Below are 21,587 nucleotides of genomic sequence, written 5' to 3'. Positions count from 1 at the left end.
TCGGTAGGGCAGTCCGCAAGGATATTAGCCATCCATACCACTCCTTCGCTCGTGCTGGCACGTCATTCATTCCAATATCTTCATACATGGCCGCAAAGAAACGCGTATTGGACGATGGCGCGTCCTCTCAAAAGTCAAAAAAGCCCAAGGTTGGGCAGGAATCTGTCAATACCGACGAGCCAGCACAAGCTACCTCAAGTCTGACCATGGACGAAATCGACTTCCCTAGAGGTGGAGGAACCACGTTGACACCTTTGGAAGTCAAGTCAATACGTGCAGAGGGCGCCAGGGAAGCAGATGCTGAGCTATTCGCGGTGCGCAAATCTCCCCCTATTTTATGACTTTCATCTTTATACTCTAAAAGGCTCCAAAATCTAAAAGGCCAAGGAAAAAGAATGACAAGGAAAAGAAATTAGACCCTGCACAGAAACGTGATGTTGCTCGTGTCGAGCATCTAAACTACAAGGTATGATCGGTTTGTATTTATCCAGACAGATTACTGAGCATATCTTAGCGCTTGACTCCTGGTATGAAAATACTGGGGCGAATACACTCTGTGAGGCCTCTGGCCTTGATTGTATCCCTACCCAATCAGCTCATGGCACATGTTCCTATCACCCAAGTCACTTCCCAGTTTACCCGGCATCTTGAATCAATGGACGAAAACGAAGATGAGGATGAAGAAGAGGAGGAGGGTGCCGAGGCAAAGAACGAAACCCCTGAACTGCATGATTTGTTTTACCCCGGACAATTTGTCCGCGCTGTCGTGACAAACGTATATGCACCTGGTGTATCCGAGGTCTCAGGCCTTGGTCGTGTGCGGGACGACATAGCCAAAGCCAGCAAAAGGGTAGAACTTAGTCTTGTTCCTGAAGATGTAAACGCGGGCGTCCAAAAATCTGATCTTCAGCTAGGATTTGTGAGTGACAACTCCATCTCTGTCTAGACACCGCTCATGTCGTGTATAGACTTTGACAGCAGCCGTCAAGAGCGTTGAGGATCACGGATATCTCCTGGATCTTGGTGTGCCCGACGTATCGGGCTTCATGTCTTTCCAAGATGCACAAAAGGGTCGATTTGGTGACAAGAAGCTACCGATAGGTGGTTTATTGGATGTAGCCGTCCTAAAAAAGTCAGGCAACGGGCGTACCTGCACGGTATCATTGGACGCTCAATTGTTCGCCACTTCATCAGTATGTCTAGAACCGGAATTAATGTCTTCATCCTACATGATGCTAATTAATGTTCCTAGCTTTCGGAAGTCACCAACGTCTCATCCATTTTGCCTGGAACTTTGGTGCAGTCACTCATTACCGCGATTTCGCCCGAGGGTATCAACGTCCAGGTGTTGGGCTTCTTCGATGGAACGGTCGACGACGCTCACCTTCCATCAGGGACTAAGTTCAAAGTTGGACAGAAGGTCAAGTGCCGAGTTCTATATGCTATTCCTGCATCTTCTCCGCCGAAACTGGTGTTAGCTCTATCGGATCACATTATCTCGCTGGTTTCGCAGGACGCGGAAAACGAGCAACTCCAAAGTTCATATCCCATTGGAACAATCCTGGATGATGTCAAAGTCGCCAAAGTGGAGGGTGAGCGGGGCCTAACAGTCGCAGTTCAACCGGGATTGGCGGGCTTTATTCATGTTCGTATGCTCGGCTTTTCGCTTGGGTCAACTGCTGATCTGAACGGCTTAGATTTCGCAAACCGCCGACGACCGTGTCCCGTCTCTATCAGCTTCCTCCGGGCCGTGGCGATGTGGCACTCTGCATCGTGCAAGAGTGATCGGGCACCATATTTTTGACAGGGTTCTGCAACTTTCCTCGAAACCCTCAGTGCTTGAGCAAAAATTTGTTCAGGCAGGCGACATCGCCGTCGGAGAGGTTATGAAAGGCTCCGTGAAGAAGCTAACCGAAACCGCTCTCTTCATTTCGATATCAGGGAACGCTGACGGTGTCATATGGCCAAACCACTATGCCGATATCGCGCTCAAGCATCCCTCAAAGAGGTTTAAACCTGGAGGTTCGGTCAAATGCCGTGTGAGCTATCAGTAAACTTCGAACGCCGGTTCAAGCCTAATTTTATGCCAGGTATTGACGGTAGACCCTGAAAGAAAGCGAGTTGTCTTGACTGCCAAAAAGACACTTGTGGACTCCGAGTTACCGATTATCAGTTCCTTTGAGGACGCTAAAGTTGGTATGGTGGTACACGCTGTCGTTTTCAAAGTGTTCGAGAAAGGACTGCAGTTGGAGTTTTTCAATAATGTGAAAGCGTTTGTGCCTGTCAGAGAAGCAAGGTGCGCCGCTTTTACCGTGCCGTTAGCACTAGACTCATTTTTGATAGTGAAGGCACCGGCACACTCACAGACGCGTTTCCCGTTGGCAAGGTGGTAAAAGTTCGTATTATTAACATCGACACGGACACATCACGGATCGTGGCCAGTGTTCGTCAAGCGGCGTCCAGCTTCAAAGCGACAGCAGGGGATGTCAGCCAAGTCGAAGTCGGCAATGAGGTCTCTGGAACTATCGCTGAGCTTCACAAGCTCAACGCCGTCGTGTCATTGAAGCCAATAGACGTACGCGCATTGGTCTCGCTTAAGAACTTGGCGAGCTCCCGGAATACGACCGTGGCACAGCTCAAAGGGACTGTTGCCATTGGGGACGAGGTCCATGAGCTGGTCATAGTCTCTCGCAATTCGGAGAAGGGCTTTGTGATCGCCGCTTGCAAGCCAAAGTCCAAGACAGCATCCCACAAGATTGGTCCTCTATCCATGGAAACTGTTGCACCGGGACAAGTCGTCGGTGGTCGGGTGCTTCGCCAAGGTCTCCGTGGAGCTATTGTCAAGCTTACCCCTAAGATTTCTGGGTTCCTCCACCCCACAGATTCCTGTGATAACTACGAGACTGGTACCCCGTTCCCTCCTAAGGACTCTGTTCTGAAAGCCACTGTTATCGAGGTAGACAAGGAGAACAACCAACTGGATCTTTCCATGCGCCCTTCCAGATTATCGGGAGATGTCTCGTCGGTGGTTGACCGTGAAATCAATAGCTTTGAAGATATCAAGCGCGGAGATACGCTCAGAGGGTTTGTTAAGAGTGTCGCAGATCACGGCCTGTTCGTTATGCTCGGGCGTCATGTCGATGCTCGTGTCCAGATCAAGGAACTCTTTGATGAGGTATGTACATTGCGCAAAACTCATTCTGAGTGTTGTTCACGTAGCATTGTCTTCGTCAGTATGTCAAGGACTGGAAACCTCGGTTTAAGGCAAACCAGCTCGTCAAGGGACGCATATTGAGGTGTGGCATTTAATGTGTCCTTTGTCCACCAAATGTTAGACTGATGTGATGATGTCTATAGTGTGGACCCGGAGAACAAGAAAGTCGAGATGACGTTCCGGTCTGGCGATCTAAACCGGAATGCTACCAATGGCCTTACACTGAACGACTTACACGAGGGTCAGAAAGTCAAGGGTCGGATAAAACGGATTGAAGCCTACGGTCTCTTCATCGAAGTTGAAGGCTCGAAGATAAGTGGTCTTTGCCACAAGTCCGAGGTTGGTGATTCATTTGTGAATAATGGCGGTGGGCTGACCACCGCGTATAGCTCTCAGACAACAAAGACGCAGACGTTGACGTTGCTCTTCGAACGTTCCGGGAAGGCGATACCGTACAAGCTATGATCAAGTCCATCGATGTCTCCAAACGGAAGATCTCGTTCGGCCTGAAACCATCATATTTCTCCGCAGAGGACGTCGATGATGAATCCGGCGCATCCGATGGGGCAGCTGATTCGCCTGCGCTGGGTGTCGTTGAACAGGATGATGATGAACAGATGGTAGACCCGGAGGATGCAGGTCCAGAAGATTCCGACGGTAATGAAGAGGATGGCGCTGGCGAAGAGGAGGACAGCGAGAGTGAAGGTGACCAGATGGATATTGATCTCGCCCCTCCCTCAATATCGCAGAACGTTGGCCGTAATGCTCAGCCAGTGCCCTCTGCATCCCTCAAACTCGATGGATTCAACTGGTTCAACGGTGCAAACGCCAACGGGGTAGACGACGAGTCGTCCAACTCGGAAGACAGCGACTCGGATGGTGGCGAGGAAAGAAAGAAGAAGCGGAAGAAGAAACAGGTCATCCAACAGGATCTGACCGCGGAGATGCATACCAAAGCCCCGGAGTCAAATGCTGACTTTGAGAGATTGCTGCTCGGGTCACCGAACTCTTCCTACCTCTGGATACAGTACATGTCCTTCCAGCTCAAGCTCTCTGAGGTCGAAAAGGCACGCGAAATTGCGCGTCGCGCCATCGAAACCATCGGCTTCCGCGAAGAGCAGGAGAAGCTCAACGTCTGCATTGCCTTACTTAACCTCGAGAACACGTACGGCACCGATGAAAGCCTGGAGAATGCATTCAAGGATGCTGCAAGACGAAATGACTCCAAGACCGTTCATCTGCAGCTGGCCTCGATCTTCGACCAGAGTGAGAAGCACGAGGTTAGTGTCTTTCGTTCTTCAAAGCCATACTTTATTCATCTTTCCCCCACAGAAAGCCGAAGAGCAGTACAAACGGACATGCAAGAAGTTTGGCCAGAGCTCCAAGGTCTGGTCCTTGTTCTGCGAGTACTATCTCAAACGCGGCGAGGTCGAACAGGCACGGAAGCTGCTTCCTCGTAGTCTGCAAAGCCTCGAGAAGCGGAAACGTAAGCCATCAGATATTTCTGCGTGTTGGCGGCCGGACTCACTGTCAAAAAGACCTCAAGACGATCTCAAAGTTTGCTCAGCTAGAGTACAAGCTTGGTGATCCTGAGCGTGGGAAGACGATCTATGAGGGTATCGTAGATTCGCATCCGAAGCGCTGGGATCTCTGGTCGGTGTACATGGACATGGAAGCCGGCCAACAGAACATCCAGTCCCTGCGGTACGTGTCCGTACTTCCCATTCGTCGAGCAATTTTCTCATCGAAACTCTAGGAATATTTTCGAGCGTGTTCTAACGCACAAAATGACGAGCCGTAAAGCCAAGTAAGTGTTGATTTATTGATCGTGTACGGTCCACTAACGCGTGCATGCATCGTCACAAGGTACTTCTTCAAAAAGTGGCTAGACTACGAGCGTCGGTTCGGGGATGAGGAGGGCGCAGACAATGTCAAAAGCAAAGCCGTCGAGTGGACTCAGGCAGCATTAGGCAACTCTGCTGAGTAAGAGCAGATGATATGGAGAATATATACGGTACTTTGCTAATGACATGGGGATCAACAACACTGAAACGAAGAAGTATAAGAAGAAAAAAGACATAAGAAAACGAGCTGATAGAGTACTGATAAGAAGAAGAGAGAAACGGGGGGACAGCAAGCCCATAGACATAACGAGTGTGAGGCAGTTGGCAGTAGAGCAAGAATGATGAAGTCAAGAAGGGTATAAAGTGATATAAAAACGGGTTTTCAATAGACAAGCGAACGACGAATGTACACCAACCGTAAAAGACGCAAAACAAGAGATCTAATTTAATCAACTAAATCACGACCGCGACCGCGCGCGCTCGTGGCCGGTTGGATGTGACTGTGCGTCGAGGTCGCTCAGCGGACGGCGGTTGCTCATTGAGCTCGCGAGCTGCCTCTGCCACTCGTCCAGCTCACTGGAGAGATGCGCAAAGTTCTCGGAGCTCGACCGGCTCGGCGGCCGGTCGTAGTTGAGCTGGTCGACCTCGAGGAGCAGATGGATCTTGTGCGAAAGCTGCTCGTTCTCCCGCTTCAGGTTCGTGTTTTCGTCGATGAGCTTCTCCAGGTTCGCATCCTGCGAGCCGCCGCGGTGGATCTGGAGCGACTGGTTGAGCTTGTTGACTTCGTGCTCGAGCTCCTCGATGCGCACGAGCCGGTCGTCGGACTCGCCCTGCGAGAGCACGAGGTTGTCTTTGAGGTGCTCGAGATCCTTTTCGAGGTCGTCGATACGCCGGCGGAGGTCTTTGTTCTCGGAGCCCAGCCGTTGTGACTGCCTCTGGGCGTCGACGAGCTGGGTGCGCAGGCGCTCGTCGTCGTCCGACGGCGTATTACGGCCGTTCACACCACGGATGCGCGAGCCAGGCTCAGTGCTCGACTTACTGCGGAGCGCGTCGAGCTCCTGCTGCAGATTCGTGTTCGTCGACTTCTGCTTCGTGAGCTCGTCCTTCATCCTCCGCATCATCTTTTCAGTGCCCCTACATCCCAAGAAGAGAAGAAAAAGAAGAAAGTAAGAAAGTACATAGTCAACAAACAGATCCACAGACGTAAATACGGGGAAAATGTCAGGCTCACTTTACATAATGCACTGCTAGCTGATAATCTTCTTCCATCTGCTGCATGCGGGCCTTGTAGCCCTGCTCCGTCTCCTCCAGCTTGCGCTCGGCCTCTGCCGCACGCTCCAGAGCCTGCGACTGTGCGGGATCGGGGCTGCGAGCAGCGCGCAGGTGCTCAAGCTGCGTAGACATCGAGCCAATCTGCGCGTCCGCATCGCGATGCCGGCGCATGGCCTCCTCAAGCTCGCGCGTCGCGCGCTCATGCATACGCGTCCGCTCGTCCAGCTGGCGCTCCAGCTCCGAGACACGTGCAGACGAGACAGCCGCACCCGGCGACGCCCTGGACCCCTCGCCGTCGGCGCTGTGCCCGCTGTCGGCGAAATAGCTGCGCAGCGCGGCGAGCCGAATGTTCGCGTCGGCAGCCTCCCTGAGCGCGTCCTGGTGCTCCGTGTCCTTGGCGGAAAAGTCCTTGCGCAGACGGCCGTGGTCCGACGTGGCAGTGGCGAGCTGCGTCCTGAGACCAACGACCTGCGAACGCAGGAAATGCCGCTCGCCCTCGACCTCGCGCGCCGCGCGCCGCTCCTCGTTCAGCTCGCCCTGCAGCACCTCGATGCGGCGCGACGAGTCCGCGATCATCTTGCGCAGCGCCGCCGCCTCGTTCTCCATCGCATCGACCTTCTCCTGATGCACGCGCGAGAACCGGTCCTCGTCCGCCTTGAGATCGCGGTGCGAGTCCAGAAGCTCGCCCAGGCGGCCCGTGGTCAGCGCGCGGAACGCGTCCGCCTCCTCACGCGACTTGGCCCACGCGTTCTCCACCTCGGCGAGCCGCACGCGCGCGCTCTCGATCTCGGCATTGCGCGTGACGAGCTCGCCCCGGATGTCCGCGAGGTCCGCCTCGAGCTGACCGACCTGGTCGCGGGCCACCTCGTGCGCGTTCTCGACCTCCTTGGAGCGCTCGCTGGCCGCCTGCAGAGCCGTGCGCGCCTGGTCCAGAGCACGGATATGCTGATCCCGGCTCTGAGTGAGGTCGTGGACCTGGCTCTGGAGATGGCTGAGCTCGATCTCGGCCTGCTCTCGCATAGAGCTCTGCGACAACAAACGGTCCGCGTGGTCCCGAAGAGTAGCCTCCTTGGCGGCGTACTGGCCCTGCAAATCCACGTGGTCCTGGATCGTGCGTTCATGCGACTCCTCGAGCAAGTCCGCGCGTCTAGACGCATCGTTGGCACGCGCCTCGGCCTGTTCGAGCAGCGTCGTCTGCAGCGCTAGCGAATCGTTGAGATCGTCGATCTTGCGCTGTTGGTCGTTGCCCTCGGTGATCATACTAGAAAGCTGACGCTCGAGATCGACGATCCGTTCTCGCTCGATGCGGCCGACATCCGACATATTCGAGGACTCGAAAGCGCTCATCTTGGCCCGGTAGTACGCCGCCTCCTGCATCGCACTGTCCCGCAAGCGCTCCGACTCTAAAATGCGTTCATGAGCGTCTTTCGTCTGCTTGGCGAGCGTCACCTGCAAGCAAAATCACAATGAGCCAAGCCAACAAACAAACAATTCGAAGAGTAACATACCGCAAACTGATTCCGAAGATGTCTAAACCGCATAATCATATCCATCCGCCTCTGCCGATCCTGCTCCTCCGGCTCGCCCTCCGCACCCTCATCCCCCAGCTCCTCCATCTCGGGCACGTCCTCGTCCGCAGACACGAACCCCGCGCGACTCGCCTTGAGCAGCGCAGCGCGCATCCACGCCTCCCGCTTCCGCAGACTCTCCACCTCCGCCTCCTTGGCCTTGTAGTCCCGGATAAGATCCGCCGTCGCGTTCCCCGACGACGCCATCTTCCCGTGCCCGAACCCGTGCCCGGGGGCAGCATGGCCATTCGCGACGCCGACGCCGTTCATCTGGTAAAACCCATCTGGCGGCTGTTTACTCCGGTCCACAGGCGGCGAAGCGCTGCGTGCAGCAAGACTACCGCCGCTCACACTCAGCACGGCCGCCGCCATATTTTGCACACCACCAGAGCCGACCTCCCCGTTAGGCGAAACCCCACGGGTACCATACGGGCTCCGTGCGCGCTCGCCGCTCTGTGGAAGACCGCTAACGACACCAGCGACAGGCTGCGAAGGCGCCTGCTGCTGCAACTGCAACTGCGGTGACACCGAACGCACCTCCGACCCATACGGCGTCGGACTCTCGCTCGGAGGCATCCCCTCGACCTGCTGCCTCGCCCCCTTACCCGCGCCCGTCGGCGAGCCAGACAACACCTGCTGCACAATCCCATTCGGCGGGCCGCGGCCCCCGCGCGCGCTCCCCGTCGGCGAAATAGCGCGCCGCAGATCATCAGCGTCGGGGCCCTGCGGGCCTACGGGGGACGTCGCGCGGCTGCCCGGACTGATGATCGGGCCTCCGGCCTGCGCAGACGGCTTGCGCGCGGCGTGGCCCGACTTGTTCGGGTCGGGGTATTTGATGTATTCTACATGCGAGAATCAGCAGGAGTAAACCGCTGAGACGGGGGCGGGGAGCATCGTACTGGTATCCAACACATGCACGAGTCCAGGATCGTCCGTTGTCGTAGCCGTGAACGACTCGCCACCGAGGACGAACACTCTCGTGCCCATGGACGCCATCGCGTGCCCCGAGCGGCCCGACGGTGCAGGCCCCATATTTTGGAACATGTACCAACGCTGATCTACCACACCGCATCAGCCACACATCATGGAACCATTCACGGAAAAAGGGGGGAAACGCACTTGTGAGCTTGAACGCTGCCAGATCGGACAAATCCTTGCCGTCCACGCCGCGCCCTCCAAAGACATACATGACGTCGTCGACCATCGACGCCGCGTGCCCTTCCCGGGGCGACGGAATGAAGCCGATACAGTTAAGCTCGGTCCAGGTGTTTGTAATCGTGTCAAACGACCACGTGTCATTGTAATGATACGAGCCGTCCGTGCCTCCGAACCTGCAGCACCGTCAGTCAGCATTCACCGGAAAAGCCGAACGTAGGGCGTATTCAAAGCGTTGTGGAAGGGAAGAACGTCCACGCACAGTATAATCCGGTCGCCATAGGTGACACAAACGTGCCCCGTCCGCTGCGCCGGCATAGGCGAGTTCGGCGCAACCTCGCTGTGCTCCCAGGCCGCCTGCGTCCGCACTGTCGACGGCAACACCCGACCGACACCCGAACACCCGAATCAAGTATCCAAAATACCCCAACATCCGAACCCACAGGTACACATCGCGCATCAGGGTAGACAGGCACCGTCATTCCCCGCGGAGACCACCCAGAGTTGCAGCACGCCGTGAGTTGCGGAGAGAAGATGGCCATCCGAGATGGACAAGGGAATCACCGAATGAAGAATCTCAGTGTAAGCAGGAATACAAGGGCACGGGCAACACGGGGCAGAACGCACAAGTGTTGAGATCGAACGACCATATATCGTTGAGAAACTCGCCGTCGACCTGGCCGCCGAAGATGTAAAACTTGGTGCCGACCATGCACGCCGCGTGGCCGTACCGGCCCACAGGCGACGGGCCGACCGTGACGACCTTTGTCCACTCCCGGGTGACTGCAACAATCGTCGTGTCAATACACAGGCTGCCCTCCCTAACAAACAAACAACAGAGACAATATCCCGCCGACGACGAAAACGCTAAAATGAGACCAGAAAGAAAAACACACCGAGATTGAGCAAATACAGCCCGTCGTCCTGCTTCTCCCCGGGCCCCGCCCGCCCATCCGTCTTCGTATCGCCTCCCCAAATAATCAACACGCTGCTCACCAGCGCCGCCGCATGCCCCACGCGCGCGCTCGGAATCTCGCCGGCCGTCTGGATAAGCGTCGCAGACAGATCCCGCGTCGAGAACAGGTACAGGTCGTTCCGCGCGGCGTCCCGGACGAGGCCGCCGAAAAGATAGACGTCGCCGGTGGCCGTTGCGGTTGCCGGGAGGGCGTGGCCGTATCGCGGGAACGGGGAGGGCGAGGACGCGTTTGGCGGGACAGTGCCCGACTTGACGACAGGCGGCGGAAGCAAGAGGCGGCGGGCGGACCAGGGATATTGCTGCTGGCGCTGCTGAGGTTGCTGAGGCTGGCCAGGTTGTTGTTGGACTTGCTGTTGTTGCTGTTGCTGTTGCTGCTGCTGGACCACCTGCGGGGGTGGCTGAGATACTGCAGGCTGCAGCTGGGGCGGGGGCTGCTGTATAGGCGGCTGCTGGAGCTGAGAGTGTGGCGGCGGACCTGTAGGAGGAGGTTGCATGTGCCCGTTGGGACTCGCACCGCGAGGCTGCCCGCGCACGACGCTGCCATTGGCATGTTGGCTATAAGAGAAAGAAAGCTATGAGCTCTTTGGCGGAGTGATTGGAGGGAAGTGGACTGACAGGTCATTGTCTCTGCTGTCCTTGTTTTGGAGCTGGGCGAGGGCCTGGGAAGGAGTTTGTGCTACTGCGACATTGGACTGGGAGAGCTGGTTGGCGGAGGGGTGCTTCTTCCTGGAGAAGAAGGACATTCTTCTGGGGCGAGAGCTGTTCCCGAGAAAGGACGGTATCGTGGTCGTCTAACGGGTGGTTTAAGCGGCGAATTAATATTATCTAGAGAACCAGTGGGGATATGTGGATATGCAATAAAGGAAGGAAAAGAGCAGGGCTGGCCAGGGTGGAAAGATGGGATGCAGGAATGGGAATGGAAAAGGGAGGAGGAGGAAGGATATGATGAGAAGGAGAAGGGGATGGAGGATGGAGGAGGCGGAGGAGGCGCTCTGCTACGCTGGTTGCAATTGGCTGGTCACCTTGTCCTGTCCTGTCGCCTCTACGCTTCTCTCCCTTTGGCCCTGTTTGCTCCATGATATGACAATTCCCTCCACCTCTTTTCCATCCTCCTTTATAGCTCTCTAAAATACGCTTTTATTCTCTGCTCAAGTTTTGGAACTCTCATGTCGTCGACATCTGCCACGAAAAACGGAGTGACATGGCCAATGTGTGCCCTGAATCAAAATATGATTTTTGTACAGGCCGTATGATATCAGCGGGTGAGATGATCTCCCAGACCATACGTGATGCATCAAACGCCGCCTCGCAACCAGCATCTCAACTTGGCCACTCCTTTTTCCGCATCATCCCCAAACTCAAATCATAATTATCGAGTATAGCCACTCGACTGTACTTACCCCGCAGCGTGATGATGCTACTCTGGCAAGTCCGCTACTAGTTGACAGGGGGTGCACTGGCTATGCTGATGCACCAGCGAGGATGGCGGTACTCGTATGATGAGGTTACTCGTTCCAAGTAACTATCGCACTTGTATCCTCAGACTCGTGGTCACGCTTGCGGTGAAACATGAGCCTGTCTCGGTTAGGGAAGAGCCTGTTGCAGCCTGTGTGTATGCATGTGGGTTATTAAGAGGGCCTAGTACGACAGGCAGGATAATAGGAAGTAGACCTGTGAATGCACATATGTAAATGGGTGTTCTACATGGTGTAAGAGTGAGAGTGAGAAGATGCGGCGAATGGGTGTGAGAAGGGAGCATACTCGGATGGGTTCGTTACATGACCGGTGGACCGGGATGCGTCGATTTGTTCTGGGGTTGTTTCGGCTGAGGTGATGTAAGCGAGGTGGGTAATGAGAGGGTTTGAAAGACGGACCGTCCTGCAGTACAGGGCGTGAAGGTAGCACGGATGGAAGAGATGGAAGAGACATGGAGGGTTGTAAGTTAGTGGCTGTGTAGGCGGAGGTAAATCAGGGGTCGATCGTGTTTCAGAGTGGGCGGTGCAGGGGCAAGGGTCGATACAAGTCGAGGTCTGTCGAGGTGGAGCGTTGGTGGACGGCCCTCGTCAACGTTCCTGGAGGGGACAAAAGAGGTTACCTGTAGGACCACTCCCACGTGATTTTAGCCTTCCAGCTTCTTTCTACTCTGCTATACTTACTTGAGTTGATGCAGACTCGATGAGCAGACGCACAAACTATCCGATCGTCCGCTGGGCTGTCTCCCGCCCCGACCATTCCAACAACTCCTCAAACACAAACTCGCCTCGACATTCCCAATTCCCCTCCCTCGACTCCGACCACGACCCACCGCCCTCATCCGCTCCACCGTCCCCGAACCAGCACCTCCTCGACGACGCCCTCACCGACACCATCCTCCCCGCTCTCCCGCCCCAGGCACGAATCTCAGACAACACCATGCACTCCGCACGCCCTCTCTCCCGCCCACCAAACCTCCTCACAAACCTCGCCCGCGCAACTCTCCCTACCGCCTCCCTCTCCCCCCCACCCCACTCCACCTCCATCCGCCCCGCCACCTCCTCATCCTCTCTCCGCGGATACGCAAGCGCAGACACAAGCCCCACCTCCCGATCCACCGCCCTGCCCCCCGTCCACGTCCACACCCAGCCCCCGACGCGCTCCTCCATCGACACCCTCCGCTCCGTCCGCGATCGCCCCGCGAGCTTCCACTCCGCAGCTGGTCCCGCCGCCGGAACCTCGTTCAGCTGGTCATGGTGGAACGACAACGTCGCGCCTCTCCTCGCAGACGAGGACCGTGCAGAGGCAGCCCAGGACACCCTTTCCAAGAAATGTGCGTGCTCTTCGCCCTTTGACAACGCGTCCACTGATCTTGCATTCCTATTTTCCAGACCGTGCTCCAAAGAACCCAGTCGTGTTCTGCCACGGTCTCATGGGCTTCGACTCCGTCACCATCGGCCCGTCCATCGCCCCTATCGAGGTCACCCACTGGCGCGGCATCAAGGAAGCACTCGAGGAGAACGGCGTCGAAGTCTATATGGCACGCGTCCCTGCGACGTCGTCTCCCGTCGAACGCGCCAAAGTTCTCGAAAAGGCCGTATCAAAGGTCTTTCCCGGCCGAGCCGTCCATCTCATCGGTGAGTCCGCACTCCAACGGCCCTCGACGCGCTTGCTCAGTCTACGCCGACGTGTCTAGGTCATAGCATGGTGCGTTTGCTTCGTCCCCGCATCTTTACCAGCCCCCACTCACCCGCTACTCCTACTTGTAAAGGGTGGGCTCGACTGCCGATACCTCACCACGCACCTCACCCAGCGCAGCTTCTCCGTCCTCTCCGTCACGACGATCGCCACGCCGCACCGCGGCTCGTCCTTCGCGGACCACTTCCTCGCCACCATCGGTATGCACCGTCTCCCGTCCTTCCTCGCGCTCATCGACTGGCTCCCCAACGGCATCGGCGGCGGCGACGGCGCCGCGTTCAAGTGCCTCACCGTGGCTGCGATGGCCAAGTTTAACGAGGAGACGCCGGACGTCGAGGGTGTGCGGTATTTTAGCTGGGGGGCGGTGTATGACCCTGGTCTCATCGATACGTGGAAGTGGGTGCTGTCTGACTCTGCATGCATGCGAGGGGAAGCGCTGATGTTGGGGATTGTAGATGGTCGCATAGCGTTATTCTCGAGAAGGAAGGGCCAAACGACGGACTCGTCTCCGTCGAGTCGGCGAAATGGGTGCGTTCACCCATTTTTGCACACAAGAACAGCGCTGATGCCCTTTCCTTACACAGGGGACGTACCTCGGCACACTGCAACACGTCAACCACCTCGACCTCGTCGGGTGGATCAACGCCGCACGGTACAAGTGGGCCGAGATGCGCGGCAAGGAGATCCAGTTCCGGCCCGCGACGTTTTACCTCGGCATCGTCGACTATCTCGCGTGGGAGGTCGAGCGCCAGGGGCGCAGCGACGACGCTGTACCAGCTAATTCCGACGCTGATGCCGCCGATGGTGATGGTGTAGTAGGCCCGGTGGACGGTGCGGGCGATCCGATCGGGCGGAGCGACTCGGACACGAGCGATGCGGTAAGGACGCGCATGGAGGAGAGTCTCGAGGGTGTGCCGCACTCGTCGTCGCCGGCGGCGGAACCGCAGGAGGCGTCGCGCGAGCCAACGCCGGAGTCGGCGCAGACGGTCAAGGGTGCTCGACCGCCTGTGCGGACTTCTCCGCTCTCGCCGCCTGTTCAGCCGCCGTCTTCATGATACATGCCTGAGCGAGCGCGTCGGTTAAATCGTTTGGCAGCGTCTACAAACCGCAGGGTGCTATCCGATCGATCGATGTCAGACCGGACGCGCGTCCGGATGCGACGTCATGCATCGTGCTTCGTTCGCGCCGGCACGAGCTGTCAAGGATCTGTTGTCCTGCTTCGGAGTCATTTCCATTTTCACGATCACGATCACGATCAAGCACAGGAACCATGAATGAGTCCACGCACGCACGGACACGACATTATATCCATCCTCATTATTCATCGTACACTGCAACTGCAACTGCAATTATTAGCTATCTCTCAGAAGCCACGGGCATCATGGTCACCGGTATGCAACAAACATTATATCATTATCAATCTTACAGTAATAACGGCCCGCTCGAACTCGAGCTCGCCCTACTGCGATACCTTACTTATACCCTTGCGTCAATGCTAGACTTAATCCAACCTGATTTCGAAGTGAATTACTACTACTTACACAACCAGGCGACTCGGAAAGCTCTCAAAGTTGCCATCGAACGTTCTTATCACGCGTGAGCCTCGTGACAGCGCGGATGAACGACGGCGTCCGGCAGCGAGAACCATCATGCGTCGCGTCATCGTTCGGAAGGAAAGCCACTAGGGAACTAGGGAAGTGCTTTATCGCATCACACGCTCCACCCCTAGCGTGTTTATTATAGCCCCTTTCTCTCTACTCTGTGCAATCTACTGATAGTTTGAGGATTGTTACGCACGGGTGCTTCAGGCTCTTTGGCTCCCACCACGCATCTACAATATCTGCATAGGTATGTCGCCGTTGGATTGGTGCAAGAAATGTGGATGATGATTCAGATATGTTGATGATGATGTAGTAGAACGCCAACCATGGCTCCCTCTCTGACACAGGTCTCGTCGAACAAGCATTTCGAGGGCACGCTGACCAAGTACAAGTTCAAGGTACGCCTTGCAAAAGCCGTCTCTCAGGTGCAGATGCTCGAGATGGCGATAACTCATCGACCGCCGCGCATGACAGTCCTCGGCGCTCGGGGACCTCGACGCCGCGTTCAACGTTTTTCTCCCCGCTAACGCTGCGTCCGCCAAGGTGCCCGTGCTCGTCTACCTCGCTGGGCTGACCTGCACGGAGGACAACGGGTGCGTTGCTTCGTCTTTCGTATCTGTGCTGCTATGACGCACTCAGGGGCTAATAACATCTCTCATCTCATCGCACACCCACCCCGACTCAACAACGCACGACCACCATAATACATACAACAATACACAACAACCCCACAGCGCCCAAAAAGGCTCCTTCATGAAAGACGCCGCGCAAGAGGGCATCGCGCTCGTGTTCCCCGACACCTCCCCGCGCGGCGCCAACGTCCCCGGCGAGGACGACAGCTGGGACTTTGGCAGCGGCGCCGGCTTCTACGTCAACGCGACGCACCCCGCCTGGTCAAAGCACTACAACATGCGCGCCCACGTCGCGCAGGAGCTCCCCGCCGTCATCGAGGCCGCCGGCATCCCCATCGTGCGTCCCCGTGCCTTATTCAAAAAGCCTCCCGCTTGCCTTCATACGCTCACGGATGCTATTCCGGTCGTCCCCCACAGGACTGGTCACGCCAATCCATCTTCGGCCACTCGATGGGCGGCCACGGCGCTCTCACGCTCTACCTCCAGTCCTTCCTCCCGCCCGCCGCCGGCCCGGGCCCCAACGAGCGCCAGTACCGCTCCGCGTCCGCCTTCTCGCCCATCTGCAACCCGACGATCGCGCCGTGGGGCACAAAGGCGTTCAGCGGCTACCTCGAGGGCGGCATTGAGGAGGCGCGCAACGTATACGACGCTACGCAGCTCATCTCGCGTGTCAAGGAGAACGTGCATATTCTGATCGACTATGTGCGTTTCCTATGGTGGTAATTGCTGTCTGCAGAGCTTCTAAAGGGCGAGCGATACAGGGCACCGCGGACAACTTCTTATTCCAGCTGAACCCTGATAACTTCCTCAAGGCCGCCCGCGAAGCTGGCCATGACGATGTTCAAGTGCGGGTCAGGAGCCAGGAAGGATATGACCACAGTTACTACTTCGTGTGTATCTTGCGTGTTCCTCCAAACAGGTTGCTGACAGCTTTTGATAGATCTCGACGTTCGCATCGGATCACATCCATTGTAAGTATGCTAGCGCACTCGAGCAACATAAGCTAATACAGAAGTAGTCCACGCAAACTTTCTTAAGGCCTGAATCACGTTCTTTTCTTTGAACTGTGGAAGAGAAGTCAACGCCTATGTATCATCGTATTATCGTTGTATATTAGCAACAGGAATTAGCAGGCCACAGAATTCACTAGAGTCAAGAAAGCGGGACGACACAGTAGCACTATGGTGCGAGCTGAATTCTTTCTTGATACGCGTCTTCAAGTTCATCCAAGTCATGAGCTATCCACCGGCCCCTGAGTCCCTGATAGACCGTTGCCCGTTGCCGATGGTCCGTGGCTAAGAGATCATGGACGAGTTCCTTCGCTGGAAACGAGGGGCAAAGCGGTGTTCTGACGGACAGTTCCACTCAGAGCAAAAGCAGAGACGTACCATCCTCAAGGCCATACCACGCGACGGTGTCAAAGTAAAGGCGTCTATCGAGTATACGCTGTTTAGTTTGCTGGTCCGGGTTCTGTGACTCGGCCGATTCGTAGTCATCCGCCGCGTAGTTCGTCGAAGTGGAGCCCGCAGCTTCAAAGGGATGGCTTCCACTAGACCAAGGAGAGTCCACAATGGATCACGGGAGCAGAAGCAGAGTTAGAGCACCACATACGAGAGCATCGCATACAGAGTAACACCAGCGCTCCAGCAGTCTGCTGGCATTCCGACGTAGCCCAGATGCTTGTGCTGTAGCGCGAGTATGCCCTCAGGCGGGAGATACGAGATTGTTCCGCAGACATGTAGAGTCTCCTGGTATGCTTTAGGTCGGGCGAGTCCAAAGTCAGCAAGCTGGATCTGAGGATAAGGCCCCGGGGCGAGAAGTAGGATGTTCTCAGGCTACACAAAGTCAGGAATGTCAGTCATTTGCAGCGAGTCAGAATGTCTACCTTTAGGTCTAGAATTCGTTGACCATCAGTCGTCCACAAGAACAACAGAATGACACTGACCACGGTGAGAAATCTGTCGGTCATGGAGGTACTTGATAGCATTGAGCATTTGATACATGACCCATTTGGCCTCTCCTTCACCGAGCCTTTTTCGTGGGCTTGTGGTGATGTATGTGAATAAGTCGCCTCCGGTTGACAGTTGCAGCATGATATAGCTGATAGACATGGTATATCATCATGGCGAAGAAGACGCAACACACTCACAGAAAATCTGGATCGGAATCAACAGCATACACCTTGTTGATGTTGGGCTAGAGGCCTCGAATCACCCGAATAAATAAAGTATCCCAAAGAAAGCTTACATGTCTGAATTTCATGAGTAGCGTGGCCTCTTTCATTTCTTTCTTGAGGTCACTGCCTTCTTTGCGCTTGATGACTTTACAAGCCACCTGCCTCTGAGCTGACGTGTTGAGCGCGAGATACACTGATGCGTAACTCCCACTCCCGAGGCAATGAGTGGTAATGAGATATCCGCCCACATCCTGCCAACATCGGTGAGTGTTCGTCCTATCTTCTGTATTCAGGGTACCAACTTTGTCCACACGATCTACGGACGGTGTGAGAGTCGGGTGAGGTGTTCTTCTCTCGTGGATTTCCTTCCATTTGAGAAGACATTGGAAAGCTACTCAGAAGGAGGATCAATACGGGCTCCTCTGAAAGAAGCAAGGCACGCTGCAGTACATTTGGAAGAAGGTATCTTGACCGCGTCACCATTCATAACGAGCACAGACGTTTTCCGGAACTTGTGCCCGTTTAGCAAAAGCCCGTTGGTTGAGAAGTCCTACGGAAATTAGCGCATACATCTAGGGCGCCGAGGAAAGTTGTATACCTGACAGGATATCATGATGCCTCCGACACTTGTGCGTACGCTAAAAATGCATTCAGCAGGTCGAAAGTGCAATGGCATGCGAAAGGCTCAGTTACGCGTATAGCTTAAAGTGAATGTTGGATGCAACAATATCTGTGACCACGTATGTGCTAAGCGCGCATGATGCGTGAGTGAGTAGAGTGAGCAGCTAATGGAAACCAGACCAAAGCGAAGGGTTTCGTCCTATGACCAGAGGTTTCCCCACGCTGAGCAGAAGGACTGTGATTGTATGTCAATGAAAAAGCTCGACTCGGTGATGAAAGTCGACGGGCCTTCCACGCGTCCGTCATCGGAAGTGGTCACAAACTTGGCGCATACATCTGGAGGTACCGCATCCTCCTCAAAACCAGTGGACGCGAAAGAAGAGACTGGTTGTGTGGACTTTAATGATCCGGTCATAGTTGAGGAAAGATCTTTCTGTGGCCAAGGACACTAACCACGACGGAAGAGTTAATCGTCGAGGAGAAGCCAGTATAGGCGCTGGCGGCTCTGAGATCCAATATTAATATTGGTTGGGCACGCATTCGGACTTTGCCGAAACAAGAAGCCTAGCACCTTCACTTCGTGTCAGTTTGATTCAACGAGACGCGCACTGGCGTGGCTACAAACGCCAGTTCAAGCATTCTGAGGGGAGCAGAAACCAGTCTCTCAGTAGTCTGAGAAAAGCATTCATCAGCCTCTTATGATAGCACACTCGCAATATGTCAATGCAGTCCTACAACATCAAAATCTAGTCGTATCCTTTCCCGCTCCTCTGCTTCACCCTCGTCGCTTTTTTGTGATGCTTCTTCCCTGTCGCAGCACTTCCAAGGAGCGCATTGGCTTTCGATTGACGGGCGTTCAATGATTTGCCGTCGTTGCCAACAATGTTTTGGTGGGGATATGCAGTCGTTCTCGAGAACTGGCTACCATGCCGCGCAGTGCCCTGCACGAATGGTCGAGAGGATAGCGGAGCATCAGGGGCGAAAAAATCGTGGTCGATGACCTGTGACTTTTGCCCGTGTCCTTGTGCAGGCAATACCGCCGAAATTGTGGGGGCAACATAGGTATCGGCATTCTTGCCAACTCTGGTGACTGGAGCTCGCTTTTTACCCTGGGCGCGTTGAAGGGACTGTTCGTGAGTCTTGGCATTGAAGACATTATCGTCCTGATCTGGTGGAGGATGACAGAACAACAGCTTTCCGTTGACATAATCCTTTAGGATGTAGCGTGCCGCTCTGGCCTCGTCAGGATTTCCTTGCCCAGATCGCATGAAGCCTCGAGAAACTACGTCCCAGAGTATAAGAAAGTCGTTTAGACGCGTTGGATAGTATCACTCACTTGCATAGGCTATCATGAAATCTTCTGCTTTAACTTCCCCATCTCCACCCTCTTCAAATCCTCTGGTTCGAATGGAAAGACCATAGGTAGCCTCTAGAATCTCTTGCGGTAATCGCTTCACGACAAGAGAAATTGGGCCGGAATATTCTCTCATTTGATCAATCGGCAGGACACCATCACAAACAAGGGCAGCTTTCGTTGTCGCAAACTGGGGAAACACGAGACCAGGACAGTCACAAAGTACCATCGTAGGTGACAGGTGTATCGTCTGGAAATGTTTTGTTTTTCCTGGTGTTGAAGAGACGCTAACTTTCTTCTCGCCGAGGAGAGCATTGATTGTGCTAGACTTGCCAACGTTGGGATAACCGACCAGGCCTATTGTGAGTTTACTGGCTCGCTCATCTGACGGGTCGAGAAAATCTCAAATCAAGGAAGTAAGTACAGGGTGGAATGGGGACGGTGGTGAAGCCTATTAAAACCTTACCTGTTAATGGTGGTGCAGAGCTAGTGAACAAGTCCTCGAGCTCAAGCACAGATAAAACTCTTGTCCGAGGATCTTGATCAACAGTATTGTCATCTTTCAGTGACAGATAGAAGTGGTCATCGTCCGAGGACTCATCATCGGACTCTGGGTAATCATTGTTAGGCCCCTTGCGATTCGCCGACTCGCTGTCCGACTCATCGCTGACATCAGCATCACCGGAGTCTGATCCCTCATCGGCATTGGACTCGACCTGCACCCTCTCTTCCTCTTCTCGCAAGAGAGCCTCCTGACGAGCCCGCTGGAGAGCAGCCGCGTTTGCGGCAGAGAAGAAAGCGTACTGTACGCCTTGTTGATCGAAGAAATCTGCCCAGCCTCGTCTAACCATACCAATCAATCACGGATGTTTCAGGGGAGAGTTTGGATAAAGAGGAAATTCTTCTCACCTTTGATCCACCGTCAATAGGTCAGCCTTGTTCAGCAACAGAAGGCTCCTCCGTTTTCCCGCTCCCGCTCCCGCTCCCGTCCCCTCCTCTCCCTCCGGTCCTTCGATGTCTTTCACATACGTCTCTAAATCTTCACAACGGAACCGCAGTGGATTCCGAGCGTCCACGATCTGGACGACGAGCTGTGACCGTTCCAACACGCGCCAAAGCTGTCTCCACACTTCGATATTGCGCTCAAATGGAGTGAGGAGGAACTGGTCCTCGTCCTGTAAACTTTGTCGTCGTCAGAAAGTCAATCACACGCGATAGTGAACTAACTATACTGAGCCAGGCCCCTGCGCCATTCCAAGAACGCGTCCTTCTCCTGTCTGTCCAGCTGGGCAGCTGTCATCTTCTTGGTCCAAGGCGGTCTCCGAGGGACACGAAGTCGTTGCTTGTTCTCGCGGTGTTTGCGCAGTACCGATTGTTCCTCCTGCTCAGAGAGTAGATACGGGTTGTGGGCAGTGGCGGCTGCAGACTGTATGATCTTGACATTTCGGCGTTCTGTCTATCATGTCAGGATGGCAGACATTTGTTACGGTACAAAACTCACCCGCTGTAAACTCAGTTCCTGCAAGTTGAGCAGTATTTAAGAATTCATCCAAATCTTTTTCTTGGGTGACGGACTTGAGACGGCTTGTCGGATCTAAATCAGTGGTATACTACAACCACCACCAAGTGTTAAACCACATCTTCTGAGAAGATTGCCTCGCGCGCTCACCAACCCCGATTCCTGTTGTTCACGAGCATCCTTGACCTTCTTATTGATGATCGCACGCCCTAGACCTGAGGCATTCTGATTCTTCTGCCTGGGGGGCTGAGAGTGTGTCAAATTTGTGATGTCTCACAGCAGCCATTCTCTCATTCAACGCACCATGGTAAACGTAGTGAGGGGTTTGGCGCGGAAAAAGGAGATGAATAATTATCGTCCACAAGCTTAGATAAGATGATCGGCTACAGCACGTTTTCTATATATGGTGTCTTAGCCCCTGTCACGAACAGCTTAAGCTCATCCATTCGCGAGGCAATCATGAGATCTTAACAGTTGAAAACTC

At 54.9% G+C, this 21,587-nt stretch overlaps 6 protein-coding genes across 6 annotated transcripts; 3 read left to right on the top strand and 3 right to left on the bottom strand.

The window, feature by feature from the left end:
• Positions 1-14: 14 nt before the first annotated feature.
• CONPUDRAFT_115715 (uncharacterized protein) lies at positions 15-10,870 on the top strand. The gene is made up of 23 exons (XM_007765363.1): positions 15-314; positions 365-466; positions 515-919; positions 969-1,193; positions 1,253-1,645; positions 1,698-2,039; positions 2,091-2,296; positions 2,344-3,175; positions 3,235-3,296; positions 3,358-3,553; positions 3,604-4,494; positions 4,547-4,700; positions 4,753-4,918; positions 4,971-5,021; positions 5,081-6,192; positions 6,290-7,779; positions 7,839-8,740; positions 8,798-8,956; positions 9,018-9,229; positions 9,316-9,421; positions 9,681-9,836; positions 9,950-10,584; positions 10,645-10,870. The coding sequence occupies exons 1-15, from the start codon at positions 87-89 to the stop codon at positions 5,199-5,201; spliced, it is 4,374 nt and encodes a 1,457-aa protein (XP_007763553.1). The 5' UTR covers positions 15-86; the 3' UTR covers positions 5,202-6,192; positions 6,290-7,779; positions 7,839-8,740; positions 8,798-8,956; positions 9,018-9,229; positions 9,316-9,421; positions 9,681-9,836; positions 9,950-10,584; positions 10,645-10,870.
• Positions 10,871-11,534: 664 nt separating this feature from the next.
• CONPUDRAFT_44783 (uncharacterized protein) lies at positions 11,535-11,788 on the bottom strand (the record flags this gene model as incomplete). The annotated part of the gene is made up of 2 exons (XM_007764275.1): positions 11,535-11,635; positions 11,701-11,788. The coding sequence occupies 2 exons, from the start codon at positions 11,786-11,788 to the stop codon at positions 11,535-11,537; spliced, it is 189 nt and encodes a 62-aa protein (XP_007762465.1).
• A 416-nt stretch (positions 11,789-12,204) lies between these two features.
• Positions 12,205-14,734, top strand: CONPUDRAFT_161521 (alpha beta-hydrolase; the record flags this gene model as incomplete). Its single annotated transcript, XM_007765361.1, has 6 exons — positions 12,205-12,835; positions 12,894-13,139; positions 13,199-13,209; positions 13,274-13,596; positions 13,656-13,728; positions 13,785-14,734. The coding sequence occupies 6 exons, from the start codon at positions 12,205-12,207 to the stop codon at positions 14,253-14,255; spliced, it is 1,755 nt and encodes a 584-aa protein (XP_007763551.1). The 3' UTR covers positions 14,256-14,734.
• Positions 14,735-14,881: 147 nt separating this feature from the next.
• On the top strand, positions 14,882-16,594 carry CONPUDRAFT_115704 (carbohydrate esterase family 1 protein). Its single transcript, XM_007765360.1, has 8 exons — positions 14,882-15,048; positions 15,115-15,199; positions 15,276-15,394; positions 15,536-15,770; positions 15,851-16,135; positions 16,195-16,323; positions 16,374-16,404; positions 16,452-16,594. The coding sequence occupies exons 2-8, from the start codon at positions 15,128-15,130 to the stop codon at positions 16,475-16,477; spliced, it is 897 nt and encodes a 298-aa protein (XP_007763550.1). The 5' UTR covers positions 14,882-15,048; positions 15,115-15,127; the 3' UTR covers positions 16,478-16,594.
• A 5-nt stretch (positions 16,595-16,599) lies between these two features.
• On the bottom strand, positions 16,600-18,645 carry CONPUDRAFT_134228 (kinase-like protein; the record flags this gene model as incomplete). The annotated part of the gene is made up of 10 exons (XM_007765359.1): positions 16,600-17,268; positions 17,319-17,326; positions 17,379-17,533; positions 17,583-17,629; positions 17,681-17,860; positions 17,912-18,000; positions 18,060-18,159; positions 18,208-18,247; positions 18,411-18,465; positions 18,519-18,645. 10 exons carry the CDS (start codon positions 18,643-18,645, stop codon positions 17,029-17,031), a joined length of 1,041 nt encoding a protein of 346 aa, XP_007763549.1. The 3' UTR covers positions 16,600-17,028.
• Positions 18,646-18,957: 312 nt separating this feature from the next.
• On the bottom strand, positions 18,958-21,430 carry CONPUDRAFT_95861 (P-loop containing nucleoside triphosphate hydrolase protein). Its single transcript, XM_007765358.1, has 8 exons — positions 21,407-21,430; positions 21,254-21,349; positions 21,086-21,194; positions 20,817-21,036; positions 20,494-20,766; positions 20,051-20,427; positions 19,567-19,986; positions 18,958-19,512 (listed from the first exon to the last, which is right to left on the bottom strand). Exons 1-8 carry the CDS (start codon positions 21,407-21,409, stop codon positions 18,977-18,979), a joined length of 2,034 nt encoding a protein of 677 aa, XP_007763548.1. The 5' UTR covers positions 21,410-21,430; the 3' UTR covers positions 18,958-18,976.
• Between the last annotated feature and the right edge of the window lie 157 nt (positions 21,431-21,587).

Source organism: Coniophora puteana, assembly GCF_000271625.1.
Source record: "Coniophora puteana RWD-64-598 SS2 unplaced genomic scaffold CONPUscaffold_1, whole genome shotgun sequence".
NCBI lineage: Eukaryota > Fungi > Basidiomycota > Agaricomycetes > Boletales > Coniophoraceae > Coniophora > Coniophora puteana.
This window is presented reverse-complemented; position numbering and strand designations above follow the sequence as displayed.

Coding starts and splice junctions, on each gene's coding strand:
- CONPUDRAFT_115715 (XM_007765363.1), top strand. CDS start 87: ATGGCCGCAAAGAAACGCGTATTGGACGATGGCGCGTCCTCTCAAAAG. Junction 315..364: donor CAGATGCTGAGCTATTCGCG/GTGCGCAAATCT, acceptor ATACTCTAAAAG/GCTCCAAAATCTAAAAGGCC. Junction 3,176..3,234: donor TCAAGGAACTCTTTGATGAG/GTATGTACATTG, acceptor TGTCTTCGTCAG/TATGTCAAGGACTGGAAACC.
- CONPUDRAFT_115704 (XM_007765360.1), top strand. CDS start 15,128: ATGGCTCCCTCTCTGACACAGGTCTCGTCGAACAAGCATTTCGAGGGC. Junction 15,200..15,275: donor TGACCAAGTACAAGTTCAAG/GTACGCCTTGCA, acceptor CGCGCATGACAG/TCCTCGGCGCTCGGGGACCT. Junction 15,395..15,535: donor ACCTGCACGGAGGACAACGG/GTGCGTTGCTTC, acceptor ACAACCCCACAG/CGCCCAAAAAGGCTCCTTCA.
- CONPUDRAFT_95861 (XM_007765358.1), bottom strand. Junction 21,195..21,253: donor AACAACAGGAATCGGGGTTG/GTGAGCGCGCGA, acceptor TGGTGGTTGTAG/TATACCACTGATTTAGATCC. Junction 19,513..19,566: donor TTTCATGATAGCCTATGCAA/GTGAGTGATACT, acceptor TCTGGGACGTAG/TTTCTCGAGGCTTCATGCGA.